Source organism: Chiloscyllium plagiosum, chromosome 28 (assembly GCF_004010195.1).
Source record: "Chiloscyllium plagiosum isolate BGI_BamShark_2017 chromosome 28, ASM401019v2, whole genome shotgun sequence".
In the NCBI taxonomy this organism is placed as follows: Eukaryota; Metazoa; Chordata; class Chondrichthyes; order Orectolobiformes; family Hemiscylliidae; genus Chiloscyllium; species Chiloscyllium plagiosum.
In genome coordinates, this window is record NC_057737.1 from 24,168,887 (window position 1) to 24,189,670 (window position 20,784).

The 20,784-nt window shown below is 39.9% G+C and overlaps 1 protein-coding gene across 4 annotated transcripts in view; it reads right to left on the bottom strand.

The window, feature by feature from the left end:
• The window catches only part of LOC122564041 (Rab interacting lysosomal protein), a 40,431-nt gene that overhangs the window by 6,887 nt on the left and 12,760 nt on the right, over nt 1–20,784 (bottom strand). For 3 of the 4 annotated variants that reach the window (XM_043718509.1, XM_043718508.1, XM_043718510.1), the window contains 7 exons: nt 17,465–17,588; nt 14,874–14,995; nt 9,381–9,575; nt 8,946–9,112; nt 8,511–8,633; nt 4,993–5,082; nt 1,509–1,607 (listed from right to left, as the gene is read on the bottom strand). In XM_043718509.1, the coding sequence (XP_043574444.1) occupies nt 1,509–1,607; nt 4,993–5,082; nt 8,511–8,633; nt 8,946–9,112; nt 9,381–9,575; nt 14,874–14,995; nt 17,465–17,588 (920 nt within the window). The remainder of the gene's footprint in view (nt 1–1,508; nt 1,608–4,992; nt 5,083–8,510; nt 8,634–8,945; nt 9,113–9,380; nt 9,576–14,873; nt 14,996–17,464; nt 17,589–20,784) is intronic. The other variant, XM_043718511.1, reaches the window with a different exon arrangement.

The window sequence follows — 20,784 nt, forward strand, 5'->3', positions numbered from 1 at the left end:
AGCTAGAAATGCTGAGCAAACCTACAACTAAGAGCACCTTCTTGCATTGCTCATCCACTACAGCCAGAGCACATGTAAAACAGTGTATTACAATCTGAGTGAACAGACAAGAACAGCATAATCATGAGGTCTAAACAGTCAATCGTGTTGTGAGCATCCATGTAGTTATCAACCAGAAAGACAATTCCTTCTGGAGTGGCAAGGAACTTTCTCATTATAAAAGTTTAAAATTCTCAGCAGAAAGCTAGATATAATCTAATTGACAATAATTAAGTGTGGGTTTGTTTTCTGTGTGAAATCTAAGCCATTCATTATAGTGCAAGTTGATTCAGATTGTTATTTTCAGTTTAAAAAGAATGTAAAACATAAGCTTTGTTACCCTTTTCCCAACAACTTGCCCATTTAATCAGCTGGAGAGTTACACAATTAATGTACAATTACAAATAACTAAGAAATTAGTTTTTACTCATACCATGCCAGGAATTTCCTCAAATGACAAAGTATCTATAATCAGTTATTCAATTCTTAAAATTAGTTGTTAATTTAGTTGTAAATTAAATGACTGGATATTTCTTAAATGGTTTGGAGGCTTAAGCCTTTTGGATGGATGACATTTCAGTCAAATGAAAAAAAAGGGCACTAATAACCAGGCGGAGGAGCTCCGTAAATAGATACTGAGATGGCATCCAATGGCAAGTGCACAAGTTTTCACAGTATGTGAATGGACTTGGAATGATCGAGTAAGTCATCCAGTTTGGAGTTGCACCCATAGGAATAAACCAGAAACTGCTTTGAACTCTACTGAATACTCAAGTGTTCATACAATACAGATTTACAAAAACAATATAAGATTATACTACTGTATCATCATTTTCAAACAACAACATGGGGGTTACAAATTAGCAGAACAGATAAAAGTCATGCAAAGTTTTATTTACTTTTCCCCTATTAAGAAATACTTCCTGATCTGAAAGAGGGTGTCATTTGGATCCAAATTACAGAAACAAGTCTAAACTTTTATGTATTCGTTTTAAAATATAAACGTATTTAAATAGTGTAATACTTGCATCAGTTGATTTTGACAGTGCTGATGGTGCCACTCAAAAAGTACCTTTCATTGCTCATTACCCACTGTCCTGGGAATCAGTTTAGCTCAGGTGGCTGGATTGTTGGTTTGCAGAGTAGTGTGATGCCAAAAGCATGGGTTCACATTACAACATCAGTTTGAGGTTACCATGAAGGACTCTCCTTCTCAACCTCTTCCCTTGCCGGAGGGCTGGTGGCCCTCAGGTTAAATCACCACTATTTGCTTCTCTCTAATGAGGCAACACCCCTATGGTCTGGTAAGACTATGGCAACATAACAACCCATTGCCCTGTCCTCTGGTTCTAATAGTTTTCCCAGGCAGTAGCAACAGTAGTTTTGAAAATCTGTATACTTGTATGTTCTATACAAACTTTAAGTTTATTCCTCTATAGTTATCTGTATAAAATAAATCTCACATTTACCTGGTGGAAAGTACTTTGCAAAGCAGTTCCAAAATCCAGATCTGGATTTCTTGGGAGACAATACTTTGCAAAGTAGTTCTAAATTCTGAAGATGGATTTCTGGAAAATAAACGCAGATATATTATGCACTAGCAACAATTTCCTCAAAAATCAATTAAAATACACCATGTTGTTGTGCTAAAAATTAATAATTATTCATAAAGTACACATTAAAGATTGAATCCAGCATATGATATATATGGCAGTGAAATTTTAAAAAGTGATTGTTCTGAAATATAACCCAAAATTTCAGAGATTCCTCATCTCATTTGTAATGGTATACTCAAAATATTATCTGAGAGGTTTTCACAATTGGTCAGCCTTCTGGATCATGCTTCCAAAACTGATTGTAAATGAAAGCACAAGACCACAGACACCAAGGTCACTCCTGGCCATGGGTACAAAGTCTTTCTGGATTTCTCCCTTCCATTAGGGAAGACAGAGCTGGATAGACCGGTCCAGAGTTCAAGCTCCTTATCAGGCATGATGACTGTTGGAAATATTTGTTCAATTATGCTCCTCACCTACCCACATACCAAGATAAGAGACTGCCAATTCAGAATGGAGTGAAACTTTGAACACTCCAAATATTTAAAATTCTACAGGCCTCTTAAGACCTATGTGTTACACCTTCCAGCACAAGCTGGAGGACTGCACACCCATACAAGTCAGGCTAGTGCACAAGATTCCCTACCCATCATATTGAAGAGATGGAAGAAAACAAAAATTGATGACCCAGAGTGCCTTAATTCCTGCATAGGATATTCTGCATTGGAAATACTAATTTGCAGAATTTAGCCCATGCCTCAAATCTACTAAACAACAAATATGAAGCTAAGTACTAATCTTATCCAGAGGATTAATGAAGCATTATATAATTTTTATAAAATGCATTCTGTTTAATAAGTTTCAGTAATCAGTAAAACATCCCATGAGCAGAGAGAACACATCCTGGTGACGTGGTGGTCAGGATTGGAATGCAAGAATATAAAAGGCAATAAGTCCAAGGCTATCTGTGCAAGTCCTAGCCACTTGCCAAAGTCATCACTGTTCAAGGCCAAACAGCAGGCACACAGGACATCTTCAGTAAAAACAAAGTCATTTAATATATTAAAGTCATGAAGCTTAGATGTTTCACATTCTACCACAGAATATGACTTTGTTCAGCTTAAATGACAATATTAGACAGAACGTTTTGGATTAAATGGGTGTATTAGAGACAATTTGATAGCAAAAGCATTTATGTAACATCCAAAAGAAAAAAGTCCCAGAAAATCACTCCAGTTATTGAAGTATACTCAAAAATACAATTACTGGTGTCATATCAGAAAACCGCACCAAATTACACAGAACAAGATCCCACAAAACAACAATCTGATACAGCCAAAAAGAAAGAAAAAAAAAAAGTGCTTTTTCTTCAAATAGTGCAATGGAACCTTTTATAAAGCTCTAATGCTTCACCAAGCCAGCATCTCAATTGAGAGAGAAAAAGAGAGGAAGAGAGAGAGAGAGAGAGAGAGATCAAGTCTCTAAAAAGGAAAACTTCCATTTACATCACCTTGCTCTCCACAAATCTCAAAAATCAAAAAAAAAAAAAGAGGAATTTATAAAAGAACACAGCAACTTCCTGTATGATTGCTAGCAGCAAAGTCAGGGTAGATGTAACAAAAGAGAAAGTGGTTTTGGTTGGGGATGGGGTGGAGCAGGGGTGAAATCACTGCAGAATGGTCATAGTACCATGGCTGGGTTCTGCTCTCAAAAGCAAGTATTAGCAGCAAACCAAATCCAGACTGGATTAAAAAGATCCACATTTTCCTACTGCAACCTGTGAGAGAAAAAAAAAATCAAACAAATCTGACCACTCACTCCAGTCTCCAACCAAGGAGACTCAAGTGGACAAAATCTGCTTTCACATCTTGTCCATGGTTTGTACCTATGAATGGTGCTGAGTGGTTTTGTTTTGTAACCCAAGTGAAGAGTCAAAATGCAGATCTCTAAAGAGTCCAAGAGCATTACTGTCCACAGAAAACATAGGTGACAGCAAATATCATACGGAGGGTTTCCTGAAGATCTTTTTGTAAGTAAGTAATTTCCACGTGACAAACCTCCAGTGATGGATTGGCAACAGTCCAAAATGCTCAATCCTGTTTATCTGCAATTCCTTGTTCGACATTAAATCAAGTGATGTCTACAACCTCTATCAACACATTACAAGACTCAAGAAGAGGCCTTGGAGGATGAATCTTGCCCTGGAAATACCGATGCCCAAATTTCCACACAGCCTCCCAATCCCCAAAATTGGTGTACAGGAAGCACAGGTGTGTTCCTGATGGAAATACTGAAAGGATAATTGGTGCCCTTTTACGCATATTTGAAACAGGGGTTAGTCCAGCATATATGTAAAGCCCATTGCCTGCTGGATATCCCTGTTGCAACATCAGTTTGCTAGGAGGTAGCTGCTGCATGTTGGACACACTCAGGAATCAAAATTCAGATTACCTACAGAAAGAAAACAGATTTTCTTACCCATCTCCTTGATCCCAGTCTCATCAGCACCTCTATGAATCCATGATTTATAAACTAGAATTAGCATGATTTTCCTTCACTCAACACCCACTGTTCCACTTGTGGGTACTCCGATATCAGGCCAATATGTTTTCTAGGTTATAACACCAAGCTATTATCAAACATATTAGAAACTGTACAGAATCAGACCATTCATTCAGCAAACCAGTCCATTCTGGCATTCAAAGCACAAATCCACAACCTTTTGGGGCCTACTCCCTTCCCACATCTTTCCTCCTTCTCTTGAACCAGCTAATTGACCCTTCATTCTGGTCATCCACATGACATTCTATCAGAAAGAGAGATTTCTTTTGATGTGGAAAGTTTGGATATTTCAATCTTATACTGCTGCTCCCATGTTCCACATCCTTCAAATCACTGGGAGCATCTATTTGACCTCAGGGCGCTGTTTGTAATTTTAAAACACTGCTGTCAAGCCATAACAAATCTTCTCTGTTCTAAATGTAAAAAAAAAAATTTTCAAAGCACTTTTTTTGAATGCAGTTCCCCATATTACACAGCATCCTAATGAATCTATAAAGCATCCTGCCAGATTTGACAAAATGTCGAACATTCTATATTTCGGAGAGGCTCCATTACAGGATCTCACTTTTAAATGGAATACTTATTCACATTCCAAACAGTGTTACAAAACTCTGCTGGGAGAGGACAACCCTGGATTTACTGGAATGCACAGAGTGACCAAGTAGGTACGTTCAGTATGAATAAGGTGCTGTAGCCATAAAAATACTCCTCAGTTTCTGACACCCACCTATTCTCAAACACACAGTCAACCAAGACAAGCAAGAAGAAAGTTAGGAAATCCTGAATAGAGACAATAACCAATTTATCTAAAAGACTGAATGGATTGAAAACTCACATGGATTTGATTTTTGACTCTGGTGGCTTGGCATCCACTTCATCTGGTGAGAAGCAGGGAATGGCAAGAGCTTCTTGGTCATCCTCATCACTGTGTAGAAACAGGAGTTTTTTTTTAATATAAATAAAGACATAGTGAATGGCAATCAACTGCTCTTATAGCCTGAATTCCTCAACATGTGAAAATTGTTGACATTCCAGTAATCAACTTTAATTATGGCCTGTGCAGAAATTGACAACATTTAACCTTGGTTATGAATGTAGTTGCTGCACTGAATGGTCGATATATTGGACAATTTCAACTAAATCACCTTTTCCTCTCAGCCCCATCCCCAAGAAGGCAAATTTCTCCTGAAATCAAGTGCAATTTGAAAATGTAACACCAGAAGTTCAGAAACTGAGCACACCCCTACCCCCAACACCACAATTGACTGAATGAATCTATTCACCACCTTAAGAACATTCAATCCCTCCAGTACCACTGCATATTGAAAATAATGTGAAACATCTACAAGATCCATTGCAGCAACTCGCCATCATCTTTGCCAGGAATCTTTTAAACCCATGACCTCATATCTAGAGGAAAGATGCACGGGAACACCGAGCTGCTGATTCCCTTCCCAATCATACACTGTTCAAAACAACTTTGCAAAAACCATCACTACTCCTTCGTTGCCAGTCAAGGTCCTGCAATTCCTGTCCTAACAAACTGCTGCAGGACAGTATCAAGGAGGCAACTCACTGCCACTTTCTCAAGGGCACTTAGCAGATGGACAGTGAATACAGGCTTGGTCCATATAAACAGCCACAAGTTCTTAAATTTCTTTCTTATTCAATGGTATTCCAGAAGAACAGCAAGAGGCACAGCTTAAATATCATTCAAATCTTTTATATTTTATCTAACCCTACAGTGCAACCAATAAATTATTATTTTCAATTTCATTTAAAGTCAGGCTGCTCACATATAGGCATACAATATAACAGGAGTAGGCCATTTGGCCCTTCAAATGTGATCGTGGCTCATCATCCATTGCAGTACCCTTTACTACTAAAGTAGGCAATCTCACATATATTCCAAACAATTGATACAACTGGAGATGGACTAAATCAGAGTGCACTAGGTTGCCATTCAAATACAAACAAAAAAAAAACATTAAATACAGAACTGATTTTAAAACTATTCCAAAATGCTGTCTAAATATGGAATCTAAGCTGCAGGAATACAAATTAAAGTTGAGCAGAAATCGAAGCAAAAAAAAAAATTCAAAACTGCCACCATTGAGCGTTATTTGCACTTGATCCAGTTAATTATACCTGAAAACAGAAACATAGCCATTGTGTTCCACACTCTTCACAGTCCCCTACCTCAACCTGAGCTACAAATCTTCTCAAAATTCACTAGTCCCCTACTGCCCTTTATTAGGCTGCACGGAGTCAGATGTATAGCACAGAAACAGACCCTTCAGTCCAACTCATCTATGCCAACCAGAAATCCTAGCGTAATCGAGTCCCATTTGCCAGCACCTGGACCATATCCATCTCATTCTTTCCTATTCATATACTCATCCAAATGACTTTTAAATGCTGTAATTCGTACCAGCCTCCACCATCTCCTCTGGCAGCTCATTCCATACACGTACCACCCTCTGCGTGAAAAAGTTGCCCCTTAGGTCCATTTTAGATCTTTCGCCTTTCACTCTAAACCTATGCCCTCTAGTTCTGGACTCCCCAATTCCAGGGAAAAGACCTTGCCTATTTACCTTATCCATGCCCCTCATTTATAAACTTTCTAAGGGTCACACCTCGTCCCGTATGGTTGGAGGGTTCCTAGGTGGAAGATGAGGCGCTCTTCCTCCAGGCGTCACATGGTCAAGGTCTGGCGATAGAGGAGGCCAAGGACCTGCATGTCCTTGGCAGATTGGGAGGGGGAGTTAAAGTGTTCAGCCACGGGGCGGTTGGGTTGGTTGGTGCATGTGTCCCATTCAACCACACGGGATGAATGTAGATTTCTCCAGCTTCCTCATTTCCCCTCTCCCTCCCTCCCTCCAGCCCCCCCCCCACCTCACCTTCTCAGTCCCAATCCCCCAGATTCAGCACCACCCTCTTGACCTGCAATCGTCTTCCTGACCTCTCTGCCCCCACCCCCTCCCTGGCCTATCACCCTCACCTACCTATTGTATTCTCAGCACCCCTCTCCCAAATTCCCTTCCCCCTACCCTTTATCTCAGCCCGCTTGGCACACCAGCCTCATTCCTGAAGAAGGGCTTATGCCCGAAATGTCGATTTTCCTGCTCCTCGGATGCTGCCTGGCCTGCTGTGTTTTTCCAGCACCACATTTTTCAACTCTAGTCTCCAGCATCGGAGTCCTCACTTTCTCCTAGTTAGTCCAAAACTGGGGGCCATTTAGGAGATAGCTACCAACAAAGTCAACAATGAATTCAATTCAAACTTCTTTAATGTGCAGAAAATAGAACTCAAGTATAGACGATTGTCTAGTGATATTATCACTGGAATGTTAACCCAGAGACCCAGGTAATTGTCCTGGGACCGAGATTCGAATCCTGCCATGGCAGATGGTGGAATTTGAATTCTGGAGTTGAAAATCTAAGGGTGACCTTGAATCTGTTGCAGATGTCAGGAACTGACATCCTTGCCTGGCCTCCAAGGGACGCTAGACCCAGAGCAATGATTGACAGGCAATCAATGCTCGTCTAGCCACTAGAATGATGGGGAAAAAAAAACTCAAGATGTAGCTGAGGTACATAGTTTAGACCAAGTAAAAAAAAAACTTTATTTTAAGAGTTCGTTGTGCCTCCTTCGAATAATTAGTATGGTGCTAGCAGACCTTTGGCCAGCTCTGAATGCTCCCCAGGCTGTCCTCCTGAAGCAGCTGTGGATTAAAGCAAATGACAGCAAGGTGGCAAACTAACCTGGCAGCAAATAGTTAATGTGGCCTGACCATAAAGTATATGTGCTAGAGGGGGCTGAATGGCCTACACCTAATGCTTATCAATGTTTAAGTGTCAGCAAGTGTCTCATGACAAAAATCAAGTCACCAGATAGGGAACAGAGTCTTCAGCTCTCTGCATTTAAGAGTGTCAGCAGCAGTGCATGGCTCAAGAGGCCAAAAAGAACTTTTTTTTTTAAAGAGTAAATTGAAAATTAACCATTCCTACAAAAAAAAAGAACAGACTCTTGTGAATGGGTTGTGGAGTGATGTGTGTGGGAGAGGACATCATTGTTTCCCAATCTAACCAAATGACCAAAGTAGCATTTTCAGCCATCACCATCCCTACAGTAGCTGAAGAAAAACATCACTGCTGGATAGAGGGCAGAGAGAGAAGGAAGAGACCAAGGCTATCACTACTGTGAAGAGAAAACAAAAAAACTTGCATTAAAAAAAAAAGGTGAGGCAAGTGTAAAAACAAGATCAGATTTTGAAATGAGAAAGTGGAGGCAGAATGAAGTGCAATGTCAGATGTGTCTCTTCAGATGGCCTTTTCAAAAGAAAGCACTCACCTGCTACACATGTTTTCTTGTATTCCCAACATTTTGGCCTTCACCTTTTTCCTCTGCTTTTTAATTGCACTCTTGATTGCTTCCATGAAAATTGCCGGACACTTCTCATCATTGAGTATCTCTCTGCAACACCAAAACAGATCTAAGTCACTGACAAGAGTCAAAAGCTGAAGCTTCATTTTAATTGTTCTGCATCTCAAACAAGTATACAAAGCTAAAAATGCATTTGCATTAAGCCTTACACAATTAGGGACTTATGGTTGCAGCCCATCAAATTGTACAGGTGGAATGACTCTGCAATCCATCTTTGGGAGCTAAGAGCTGCTGGGGCAGGACATAGAGATCAATGGCTATGTGCACTAATACACCCTAGTATGGGACAAATCCCCAAACATATCCCTGAGCTTTTCCCCACATTACCCAGTGCACACAGACCTCTGATAGTAAGCTAGTTCCTCCTGCACCAGGAACAAGTTTGCCTTTAGTTCATTGCGCTCATGCAGAATCTGTCGCATTTCTTGTTTTGTGAAATAAGGCCGGTTTGGATCATTCACATCAATGATGATTTTATCAGCCATGTTGATTGTTGATACATCTGTGAACTTTTAAAGAGAAGAGATAAGAGAATAAAGACACATTCTCAATATCTGCACAGCAATCTAGCTACAACAAACCAAAAGAGAACAAGTTTAATTTTTCATTTCAGATGGGGTATTCACTTTCAGTACTTGAAGACTACAGCATTTTCTCCACTGACCTATGATGTGACATTTTGAGGAGATATTTTACACCAGTCTTTGAAGCGGAAGCATGAACCCAGATATTCTGACTGATAAAGAGGAGAGTGCAATTACCAGGAGATTAAAATACCTTTTCGCCAGTGTTTTCTGCCTGAACTTCAGTCAGGTTGAGCTGCAGTCGGTTTATTTCTTTCTCCTTTTGCTGCACTGTGACTTCTAATTCTGCCTTCTTCTCCAACACATTTCTCAACTGGGTTTGGACGACATTTATTTTATGCCGCAAATCATCGTTTACCTTCAGAACGCGATCCAGCTGCTGTTGAAGCTAGAATAAAATAATCTATTGTTAGATCAAATCAGACAGACTTCCTTTCTGTCTACAACTGCCAGTCTAAACTGCCACACTGAGTCAAACAGCCTTGCTTCCAAAACTTGGAAAAAAAACCACTTACAGCATTCAAATCCAAACAAAAAAGGGAAGATTTTTCTTTTAATGTCCTTTTGAAATTTTCTCCTGGCCCCATTTGTGGGTGTGCCAGAAAGATTATGCTTTAATTCCGTAAGAGTCCCTAACAACTTTGGGGTTTGGTAACTTTATCTGCCACATTTCCATGACAGATAGTTATACTGGCACCTCGCCCTAATACTCCAACTTCAAAAACACAAATAACTTTTGATCAGTCCTGCTGAAAATAAAAGTCAGCTATTCACACACTTTCCCAGAGTTATTAAACAAAGTAAAAACAAGCAGTAGAACACATAGATAACAAGTCTACATTTGCCATATCTCCTGCAAAATATATCTTCAAACCAAGTCACTTACCCTTCCATTCAAAATGCAACCAGAGTCTTGGTCTCCATCTGACATCCATATGTGGACACTTTCCCAGCAGAGCAGGATGATTTGATTTGTTCCCTCCCACCTTTTTTTTTGAATTCCTAATGCTATACACCCAAATGCACTTTAGCATTGCAGCTGGGGCTCTTATGACAGTGGTTGTATCCCTATCTCTAGGTCAGAAGGTCTAAGGCCAGAATCCCAAGGGTCAGTGAACAGATTAAGACATCTGTGTCAAACATGCCAGTACTTGGGTTTAAAAGTACCAACATAAAAAAGTTGGGATTGACCATAAGAAAGTGGAGTGGAATAAGGCCATTCGGCGCATCGTGTCCACACCCCCATTCAAATCATGGCTGATGGGCATTTCAATGTCACTTATGCACACTCTCCCCATATCCCTTCATTCGTTGCAAGATAAAGAATTTAATCAATCTCTGCCTTGGAGACATTTAGCATCCCAGCCTCCACTGCACTCTGTAGCAATGAATTCCAGAGGCCAAGCACACTCTGGCTGAAGAAATGTCTCCTCATTTCAGTTTTAACTTGACCCCCTCTAATGCTAAGGCTAAGCCCACGGGTCCTAGTATTCTCGCTTGATGGAAACAATTTCCCAGTGTCCACCCTTTCTAAGCTATGAAGTGTTTTGTAAGTTTCTATTTGATCTCCCCTCAATCTTCTAATAAATACAATCCCAGAATCCTCAGCCATTCATTGTATGTTCGGCCTACCATTCTTGGGATCATCCGTGTGAATCTCTGCTGGACATACTCCAGTGCCAGTATGTCCTTCCTGAGGCGTGGGACCCAAAACTGGACACAGTATTCTAAAGCGAAACCATAACCAGAGCTTTACAAAATCTCAGTAGCACATCACTGCTTTTATATTCCAACCCTAGAGATAAATTACAACATTACACTTGCTTTCTTAACCACTGACTCAACCTGCAAGTCAACCTTTAAGAGAATCCTGTACTAGCATTCTACGATCCCTTTGTACTTTGGCTTTATGAATTTTCTCGCCATTTTGAAAAAAGAACACAGGCACGGACTATTTTCTAAAGTGCAAGACCTCGCATTTGCTCACATTGAATTTCATCAGCCATGTCTTGGACTAGATCTGTCTACAGCCTCCCCACCTCCTCAGTACTATCTGCCTGTCCGCCTAACTTTATACCATCAGCGAACTTCACCAGAATGCCCCTTCGTCCAAATCATTAATATATTAAAGTGTACAGCTCCAGCCCCAACAAATGAACCCTGCATTGGAAATGGAGGGGTGGCATTATAGAGGTTTACAAAATTATGAGGGGCATGGATAGGATAAATAGACAGAGTCTTTCCCCTGGGGTCAGGGAGTCGGGAGTCCAGAACTAAGAGGGCATAGGTTTAGGGTGAGAGGGGAAAGGTATTTAAAAAAAAAAGAGACCTATGGTACAACTTTTTCACTCAGAGGATAGTATGGGTATGGAATGAGCTACCAGAGGAAGTGGAGGAGGCTGGTACAATTGCAACATTTAAAAGGCATTTGGATGGGTATATGAATAGGAAGGGTTTGGAGGGATATGGGCCAGGTGCTGGCAGGTGGGACTAGATTGGGTTGGGATATCTGGTCGGCATGGACGGGTTGGACTGAAGGGTCTGTTTCCATGCTGTACGTCTCTGACTTTATCTGGCTGATTCTGGAGAAACTTTCCTTTGAGGCAGCACAAACTCAGATCCCCTGATATTATAAATAATTATTATTTCAGCAAGGATGTTAAACTCAAGCCAATTAGGTTAATGAATAAAAACAGTATTGCTTTTTAAGAGCATTCTCCCCCTTTGTCCGGTCCAATTTTTTGCCCACGAAATTAACAGCTCGTAAATCAGATGATCTGATCATTGACTGCTGCATTTCCTCGGCATTGCAACAATGACTACTCAGTCAAAGATGTTGAGTGAGAAAAAGTAGTGTTTGAAAGTGTTCTGACATTGTGGAACTCACTGTATGAAGAAAATCTTTGTGATAGAAGTTTGAGATTAGATAGTGTAAATTTGATTTACTGGTTAACCAGAGAGGAATGCCAAACATCTAACAGCACAAAGTGTATGATGGGAAGTACTAAAATTTGTTTGGTAAAGTATAGAGTGCAGGTTCTAGATTTAGCATCTTGTGTCATTGTTTCAATAATGAACTCTAAAAGCACATCATGTCACAATGTCTCACTTACTTCACAGGCACCGCGATTGTTACAGTCACTTTCAGTCCCTCACAGAATCTTTATTTTGATATGATATTAAGAGTAAATTGGTTACAAAGAAAGTTTTAGCAGCCAGCTGTATTAGTTACTGCATAAATCAATTTAAAAAGTGAAATGTCTTGGAACTAAGGACACACTAAAGTTTTATTATAAGTGTGGAAACTGGCCATGATTTTCCATCATTTGCCACTATCACGTGGCTGTTACCAAATCCAGGTGGTCCTTTGAGCAGCAAATCCAAATTATACTGGAACAAAGATTGTAGGTGTAAAGATGCAGTAATCTTCAAGTGGGAACACACACACAATGCCAAGGTGATTCTCATGATTTGGAGGTGCCGGTGTTGGACTGGGGTGGATAAAGTTAAAAATCAGACAACACCAGGTTATCTTTTTCCTCTTTCTATGGCTGTGATATTTCCCCCTTACTCCCACAATACCACCGAAGTGCAGTAGTGCTTATATTTTCCCCAGCACCCATGTTGTGTGTGCACATGTGTAGGACACAGTGAAAGACAACAGGTGTACAAATCTTTATTCAATTCCAACCACCAGGAAGAAAGGAAACAAAAAGTAGCCAGTGACAAGCAATGCCCTTCTCAAAGGGCAATGCTGCATGGTCAAAGTGAAGGGAAGGGTAAGGATTAAATCAAAATAGTGCTGAAGGGGGAAAATAAAGCACTGCAGTGCCCACCTCAAGGGAAACAGCAGGTTATAGTCCAATAGGTTTATTTGGAAGCACTGCCTCTTCGAAAAGCTAGTACTTTCAAATAAACCTGTTGGACAATAACATGCTGTTGTGTGATTTTTAACAATGTGATTCTCAGTGACCTCATGCAGTGACAGTATAATCTTCCCCAGAAATATATTATAGCTGTGGCTTTCTGTCAACTTGCTATTTTTGGCCAGATTGGTAGTTTAAAAATTATAGTTTGCTCAAAATCTTGGTGACATAACATCCTCAAGACCTCAATTATTGAGTGTGTCATTAACCCTTATGACTCAAGTATTTTGGGGAGGGAGAAACATGAAGTCCAGTAAAGCTTTCTACTAAATTGTGGAAATTATTGCTACAGTCAGGAAACTGAACAGAACTGAAAAAATTGGTTCTGAAGTGTTCCTGAACAGATGTAAGAAAATGCTCGAATCAAAGCAAAATACTGTGAATGCAAGAAATCTAAAATCAAAATGCTGGAGAAACTTGCAGATCTGGCAGCATCTGTGCAGAGAGAAGAACAGTTAAAATGTCAAGAATGACTCGAGTCTAATTGAGCAGTCATACCAGATCCAAAACATCAAAATTTGTTTAACCAGCATTTTGTGTTTGTTACAAGAAAGCGCCATTGACTCTTAATTCCAGATTTTTATTGAATTCAAATTCTACCATCTGTTGTGGCACAATTCGAACCTGAATTCCTAGAACATTAGTTGGGTCTCTGGATTAACAGTCCAGTGATAATACCACCAGGCTATTGCCTCCCCAAGAAAGCACTATATTCTACATTAGCTCATCAGGAACACAATTGTAAAAATCAGACGCCATGTCTGAAGCCTTTCCAATTACCTGAAGTAAAAAAAAGGTTGTTATGCAAATGGAGTTTTTGTTTTAAAAAAACACATTGTATAGTATTCTAGAAGGGATCATTGGCTCAAGTTGCCTAAGTTGATCATTTCACCTTATCTATTTACAATGTAAATGAACTAATCAGTTTAGAATTCTAAGCTAATTATCTGTCACTCATAATTTAGCAACATTTGGAGTTCAAATGGTTTTAAAAGCACAAGGCTAGTTTGTATTTAATTAACCCAAACCATTTCAAATCAAACAAAAAGACACAGACAATGGAGCATAACATCAAATTGTATTTCATTAGTTGCACACCATAAGTGGTGTCTAAGTGAGGACAGAAGCAACTACCTTTAAGAATAGAATCCTTTACATCCCACAGCACTCACCACAAAGGTAATAAGGGCTATGAATAAAAGTGTCTTCATACCCACAGCTCAGAAACCTTTTGTCAACTGACAGAAAAAGAAGAATATAAATTCAAGATGTAGGGCATACATCAGTAGTTATGCCTTCTGCTGTCTTAAATCATTCTGGAATTATTTTTCCATATACTTAACTGCTCTTACCAGTGTCAAAAATCTTAAAACCACCTCTAACTTTCAATTGTTCTTTCTTAATTGGCTTGGCATCCATTTTATTTCGGTTTACTGGTTTTCTACATTAAACAGAATACTCCTATACAAATGATTTTTTTTTTTATTTGTGCTAAAGCAACAAATGTTAAAAACAAAGTGATGCACAGTTTTAAAAAGATGATAAATGATTCAGAACTGTGCACAAAATCTTGTAATTGGATGATCCAAGATTTTTTTTTTAAAAGTAGCTTCCAGCAGGAGGTGGATAGACAATTGGACTTTGTTTTCTTTACAAAAAGATTCCCTTATTGTTAAATGCAGCTTCTATTTTACAATTCTTCACTAAACTAAAGAAACTAAAGTAAAAACCAACCCAAAGCAGCAAGGTTTCTTACTTACTGCATCGACATCTTCATTCTTGCAATAGATCTCATGGCCTTTGGCTCGAATTTCATCTCGTTGTTGATCAACCACTTCTTTTAATTTTAACATTACTTCCCGTTCCTTCTTTGAAAGGCTGTCTAATAAAAGAAAGGCTGTCAACACATCGGTCCTTGGATTACAGAGGCATTTCTAAATATATAGTCTCCTGCAGGGTTTGTAAGAGTAGTTCAAATCTTTAAAATGCACAAGATGCAATCCCACTCAAGCCATGGAAGGGTACATTAATGTATTTCGGTGATAGATATTATAACCATATTACTCAATTAACAAGTTTTGAATTTGCCTCAACTCCCTTCACATGAAGGCAAGCCATGCTCTGAACAAAGTTCTTCCTTCAGTTGTTAAATTCAGCTTTAATTATATCACCAGTGCAAAGCGCTCTGCCAGTATCAAGCTCAAATTTAACTGTCTCGCTTTTGTCTATCAGTCCTTTACTGTGCAAAAACAGTTGACACAATACAACAGCCTGAGGAATGTGTTATCAGGGACATTGTAGCTACAATGTTACAACTTAAGCTCCGGTCTCCCAGATTTGAGTTGAGTTCCAGTCATTCGTAATCAGACTCTTTTGGCTGATTTCTGGCACTTGTTAGACAACATGATTAAGACAAGGAAGATAGAACAGGATGAGGGGGAGGCAAGAATTCTTTTCTGGCTCAAGGACACTTCCTGACACAGAAAAACAACAATGACAACAGTACTGGCAGTACTTCTGCAGAAATCTGATAAGGTGGATTTTACTTTTTTGCCCATGGGGGAAATAAGTGCTACATTGGGAGTGGACCAAAAAACCCTAAATATTTAAACCTAAATGCTGTTATGATGAATTCTGATCAATGCAGCAACATGCCAAAAAATCAAAGTGTTCAGATCCACTAAATATATAGGGTCCCTGAACTCTGTCGCTTCTACACTTTGACACACACCCCCACAGACTCCCATTCACCATCTCATATTCTCACTTTCACACGCTCACTCTCTCCAAAACTCTCTAACACACATTCTTTTTCTTACACGTGCAATTGGTATTTCTCTCGCGCAGGCTCATACTACACACACTCTCTCATGGCACAGTGGTTAGCACTGCTGCTTCAGAGCGCCAGAGACCCAGGTTCAACTCCCACCTAAGGCGACTGACTGTGTGGAGTTTGCACATTCTCCCGATGTCGGCATGGGTTTCTTCCGGTTTACTCCCACAGTCCAAAAATGTGCAGGTTAGGTAAATTGGCTATGCTCAATTGCCCCTAGTGTTAGGCGAAGGAGTAAATATAGGGAAATGGGTGTGGGTGGGTTGTGCTTTGGCAGGTCGGTGTGGACTTGTTGGGACAAAGGGCCTGTTTCCACACTAAATAATCTAATCCAAAATGAAAAGCAGTTCACCAAAAGAAAACACATTAATCTCATGCTGCAGCAATTGCTTTATGGGGCTGGAGTAGATTACCCGCCAAACCTCAACCATCATTTATCAAACAAAAACTAAGCAAGCACACAGTAAAATTTTGCTTTCTCTCTCCAGAGAGACTAGTTGACCTGAGTTTCTCCAGTATTATGGAAACAACCTGAAAATGGCAGTTTAAAAAAAACGTTATTGCTGGCGTGAATGGGATGAGCCACCAGATTTAGAATAGTTACATTCTAAGTATGGCCAAGAAGCCGCCTCTTCAGGACAATAAAATGTTTTAAACTACTTGAAGATCTGGTCAGACAATATAGATTTTAACTAAGGAGCTAAAAGCAGGTCAGAATGGGCCATTAAAAACAACCATTCATTCAGAGCCAACATCTGCTGCCTGTTCTCAATGGTCCTCAAGTGGTTTCCAAGACCATTTCAGAAGATACTTAAGAGTCAGCTAGATGGTTAGTCTGGAAAGCAGGACTCCAGATTAAGTATGGATGGCAATGTTCCTAAGGACACTGATGAATTAAATAATAACTGTCTCAAAAATCATTAACAGGTTAATATTACAATCCTGATTTATTAACTACATTAAAGTTGCTGGAATTTCAAGCTGACTGACTAGAGCACTACCCTGGGCTTCAGGATTGCTGGTCTAGTGAAAGTTTTAAAACAAAAATCACAACACCAGGTTACAGTCCAACAGGTTTATTTGAAAGTACAAGCTTTTGCAGTGCTGCTGCTTCATCAGGTAGCAGCCTGACGAAGGAAGGAGCAGTGCTCCAAAAACTCGTACTTCCAAATAAAGCTGTTGGACTATAACCTGGTGTTGTGCGATTTTTAAACATTTTTCCACCCCAGTCCAACACTGGCATCTCCACACAATCCAGTGAAGTTATCATGACACCTCATCTTCCCCGAATAGCTATTGTTTTTAGTTGATACAAGGTACGAAGTGTTATGGAGGAGCAGGCATGAAAGTAAAGGCTACAGTGAATTCCATGGAAGCAATGCACATGCTATTTCGAAGGCCTCAGGCTTCTGCAAAGTTAAGGAGTCAAATTTTACATACTCAATATCTTTTACAAAGTCAGTCTGCTTGCTATAGGATGCAGATGCAGGAGTCCGTGTAACCAGAGATTTGATTTACCTTCCTGAGACTGAATCTCAACCAACTGGTTAACAAGACGCTGGTTTTCATCGGTCAGTTGGGAAATCTGTTTCTGTAGTTCCTGGATTGGTTTATGCCACGTGCTTGTTTTATGATCCAGATCCTGAAACAGAGCAGGGATGAAGTGTACTGCATTTCATAATACAGTTTACAATACACAGTTTGAGACAGTAGGTTAGAGCTCTAACTTAATTCTGGCACTAGAAACTGAAGCTAATCCTAAATACAAGATGTTTGGGGCATAGAAGAGGCCACCTTGAACTCTAGGCTACTCACTCACGATTTTGGAACACACCTATGCATCATCCCTCCCCAACATTACAGGAATCACAGGGACTGCAATAGTTCAAGAAAAAGAAGGCAACCTGCCATCTTAAGGAAAGTAGGTGTATAATGTGGATAATCTATGTTGTCAGATCAATGCTACACCTCATGTCAATAACGATCATAAACAGAATCTGTACTGGACAGAGTTAAAGCACAGACTATAAAAAAGTACATGAAATAGGAAACATTCACATGGGTACAATACAGTGCTGACTTTGTCACTGTGTGCAGATGTCAGTCAATGTCACGGCAGCATTTCCAAACTGCAGTCTGGAGGAGCAGGCTTAAGATCCCACAAGCCATTATTATTAGTACTAAGCAGGCTCCCAGTTTCTGGAGACAGTGTAGGAGTAAGTTACTCGTCTATTCTCCAAAGAGATATGTATGGGTATTTTTTTTTTTAAAAAGAGTATATTTACAAAGAGGTAAAGCAAGATAAATAGTTTGAAAAAGGATGAATAGAAACAAATGTTGATAATGTTAGCTGAAGTACAGAGGTACTCCTGATGAGCGTTAAAAAAATGCCTTGGACCATTAGGGCCAAATGGTCTGTTTCTGTGCAATAAAATGTTAATATTCTAATTAATTCTCCATGATTAAGAAGCTAGCTAGAAAATGTAAAACCAGATAGTAACAGTTTCTACATGTACCTGAAAATGGAACAGTACATAAAGTGAGGGTTGACATGAGAGGGAGTGAAAGAGAAGGAGGACACAATTCAGGAACATTGAATGTTTAGTCAAAAAGGAAGGAAAACATATGTAAGGTTTAGGAAAACAAATTAAATAAGATCCTTGAGGAATGTAAAAGGAAGTAGGAAAGCTAAAAATGGGTCATTAAATATCTTTGGCAACCATGCTGATGGAGGATTCCAATGCATTCTGTACATAGATTAGAAGCAAGAGAGTAGCTAGGAAAAGGTTGGTCCGCTCAAGGACAAAAGGAGGGAATTTACGCATACAGCCAGAGGAAATGGGTAATTGTTCTTAATGAGTACTTCATAAATCAGTATTCACCAAGGGCAAGGGTACGGATGGTGGTAAAATGAAAAGGGGCACATTAATATTAAGGAGGTGGCATTGGAGGTCTTGAAAAACATTGAGGGGGATAAGTCAGCCATGGCCTGATGGGATCTATCCCAGAATAAAAATAAAGAGGAAGCAAGGATGGAGATTGCTGGGGCCTTTGAGAGATCTTTGTACCCTCTTTAGCCACAGAAAATCTCAGGACTAGAGAATAGCAAATATTGTTCGTTTGTTCAAGGAGGGAAAGAGGGATAATACAAGAAATTATACATCTGTGGTAAGGAAAGTATTGGAGATTCTTAGGGACAGGATTTACTTGCATTTGGAAAATAATGCACTGGTAAGGGATAGTTAGCAGGGCTGTGTGAGAGTTTTTTGAGCAAATAATGATGATGATTGAAGTGGGAGTTGACAGACATATTGACCCTGGACACATAGACACAAGATGGCCACTGAGCCATTATATGGAAAAATACAGTAAAGCATACACAGTAAAGCATATACTGCCTGAAGCCAACAGGATACCAGCACAATAGACAGAGCATAGATGATTAGTTTAAAAAGGTGGGTGGGGAAAAAAAAGAGAATGCACATCAGTAACGTCTACTGCCTGAAGTGTCTGAGACCACCTTAAATAGAAACATGAACTACCTGAGACTGCTTGTGTACAAATGTTAACAGCAGTAGTGAAAGAAAAAACAATCTTCCTGCTCAGCAAGAACATCACAACCACTGAAACTGACAATGACTTTGTAATGGTTTCTGTAAAAAAAACCATGCTGTACAAACAAAGACTTGTACTTGAACTTTTGTACCACAGACGTATAAAATATCATAACACGTGGTCAGAGAGCAAGGAGGCTCGCAGCTGTCAGCCGTGCTGACAAAGTCTCTCTCCCCCCCTCCCCCAGAGCTCTCGTGCCTTTGTACAAAAAACTCTGTCATTGAATCCCGATTCTGACTCCAAGACTGGTGATTTTCCCCACAACATTGGGGGTGCTGTGCTGAACATTGTCCACAAGGACTTTAAGCATTTGACAAGGTAGGCTGGTCCAGAAGATCAAATCACAGGATCCATAATGAGTTAGAAAGTTAGATACAAAATTGGCTTGGTCATAGAAGACAGAGGGTAGTCATGGACAGGTCTTTTCCAACTGGAGGTCTGTGACCAGTGGTGTTCTGAGGGGATCAATGTTGGGATTTTTGTTGTTTGGATGAAAAATGTCAGTGGTCTAATTAGTAAGTTTGCAGATGGCACAAAAATGAGTGGAGTTGTGCATTGTGAAGAAGGTTGTCAAAGGATACAGCAGTATATAGATCAGTTGGAAAGTTGGATAGAAAAAAATGGGACTTGGAGTTTAATCCAGACAAAGTGGGAGGTCAAATGCAAGAGGAAAGCATGCAGGGTCCTTAGAAGCATGGATATTCAGGAGGGACTTTTGGGGTGCAAGTGCATAGCTCCGGAATGTGGCAACGCATGTGGATAAGGTGATAAAAAGGTAGCACACAGCATGCTTGCCTTCATTGGTCAGTGCATTAAGTGTAAACGTTAGCAAGTCATGTTGATAGATAAGAATTTTAGTTAGGCCACCATTTGGATTGTGTAAAGTTCTGGTCACTACACCATAGGAAGAACGTGGAGGCTTTGAAGAGGGTGCAAAAGTGGTTTCCAGGATTGTTGCCTGGATTGAAGTGCATTAGTTAGGATGAGAGATCAGACAAACTTGGATTGTTTCTACAAGGTGTTGTAGGCAGAGGGGAGGCCGAGAAGTACACGAAATGAGGGACATGGATAGGATGGATAGTCAGAATCTTTTTGCCTCCAAATGATAATGTCAATTTTGTTTGGGGGGGGGGGAATAAATAGGTTTAAAGGCAAAAATGAGACATAGGAGGCAAGAGGGTAGTGGGTATGTGGAGCACATGCCAGGGAAGGTGGTAGAAGCA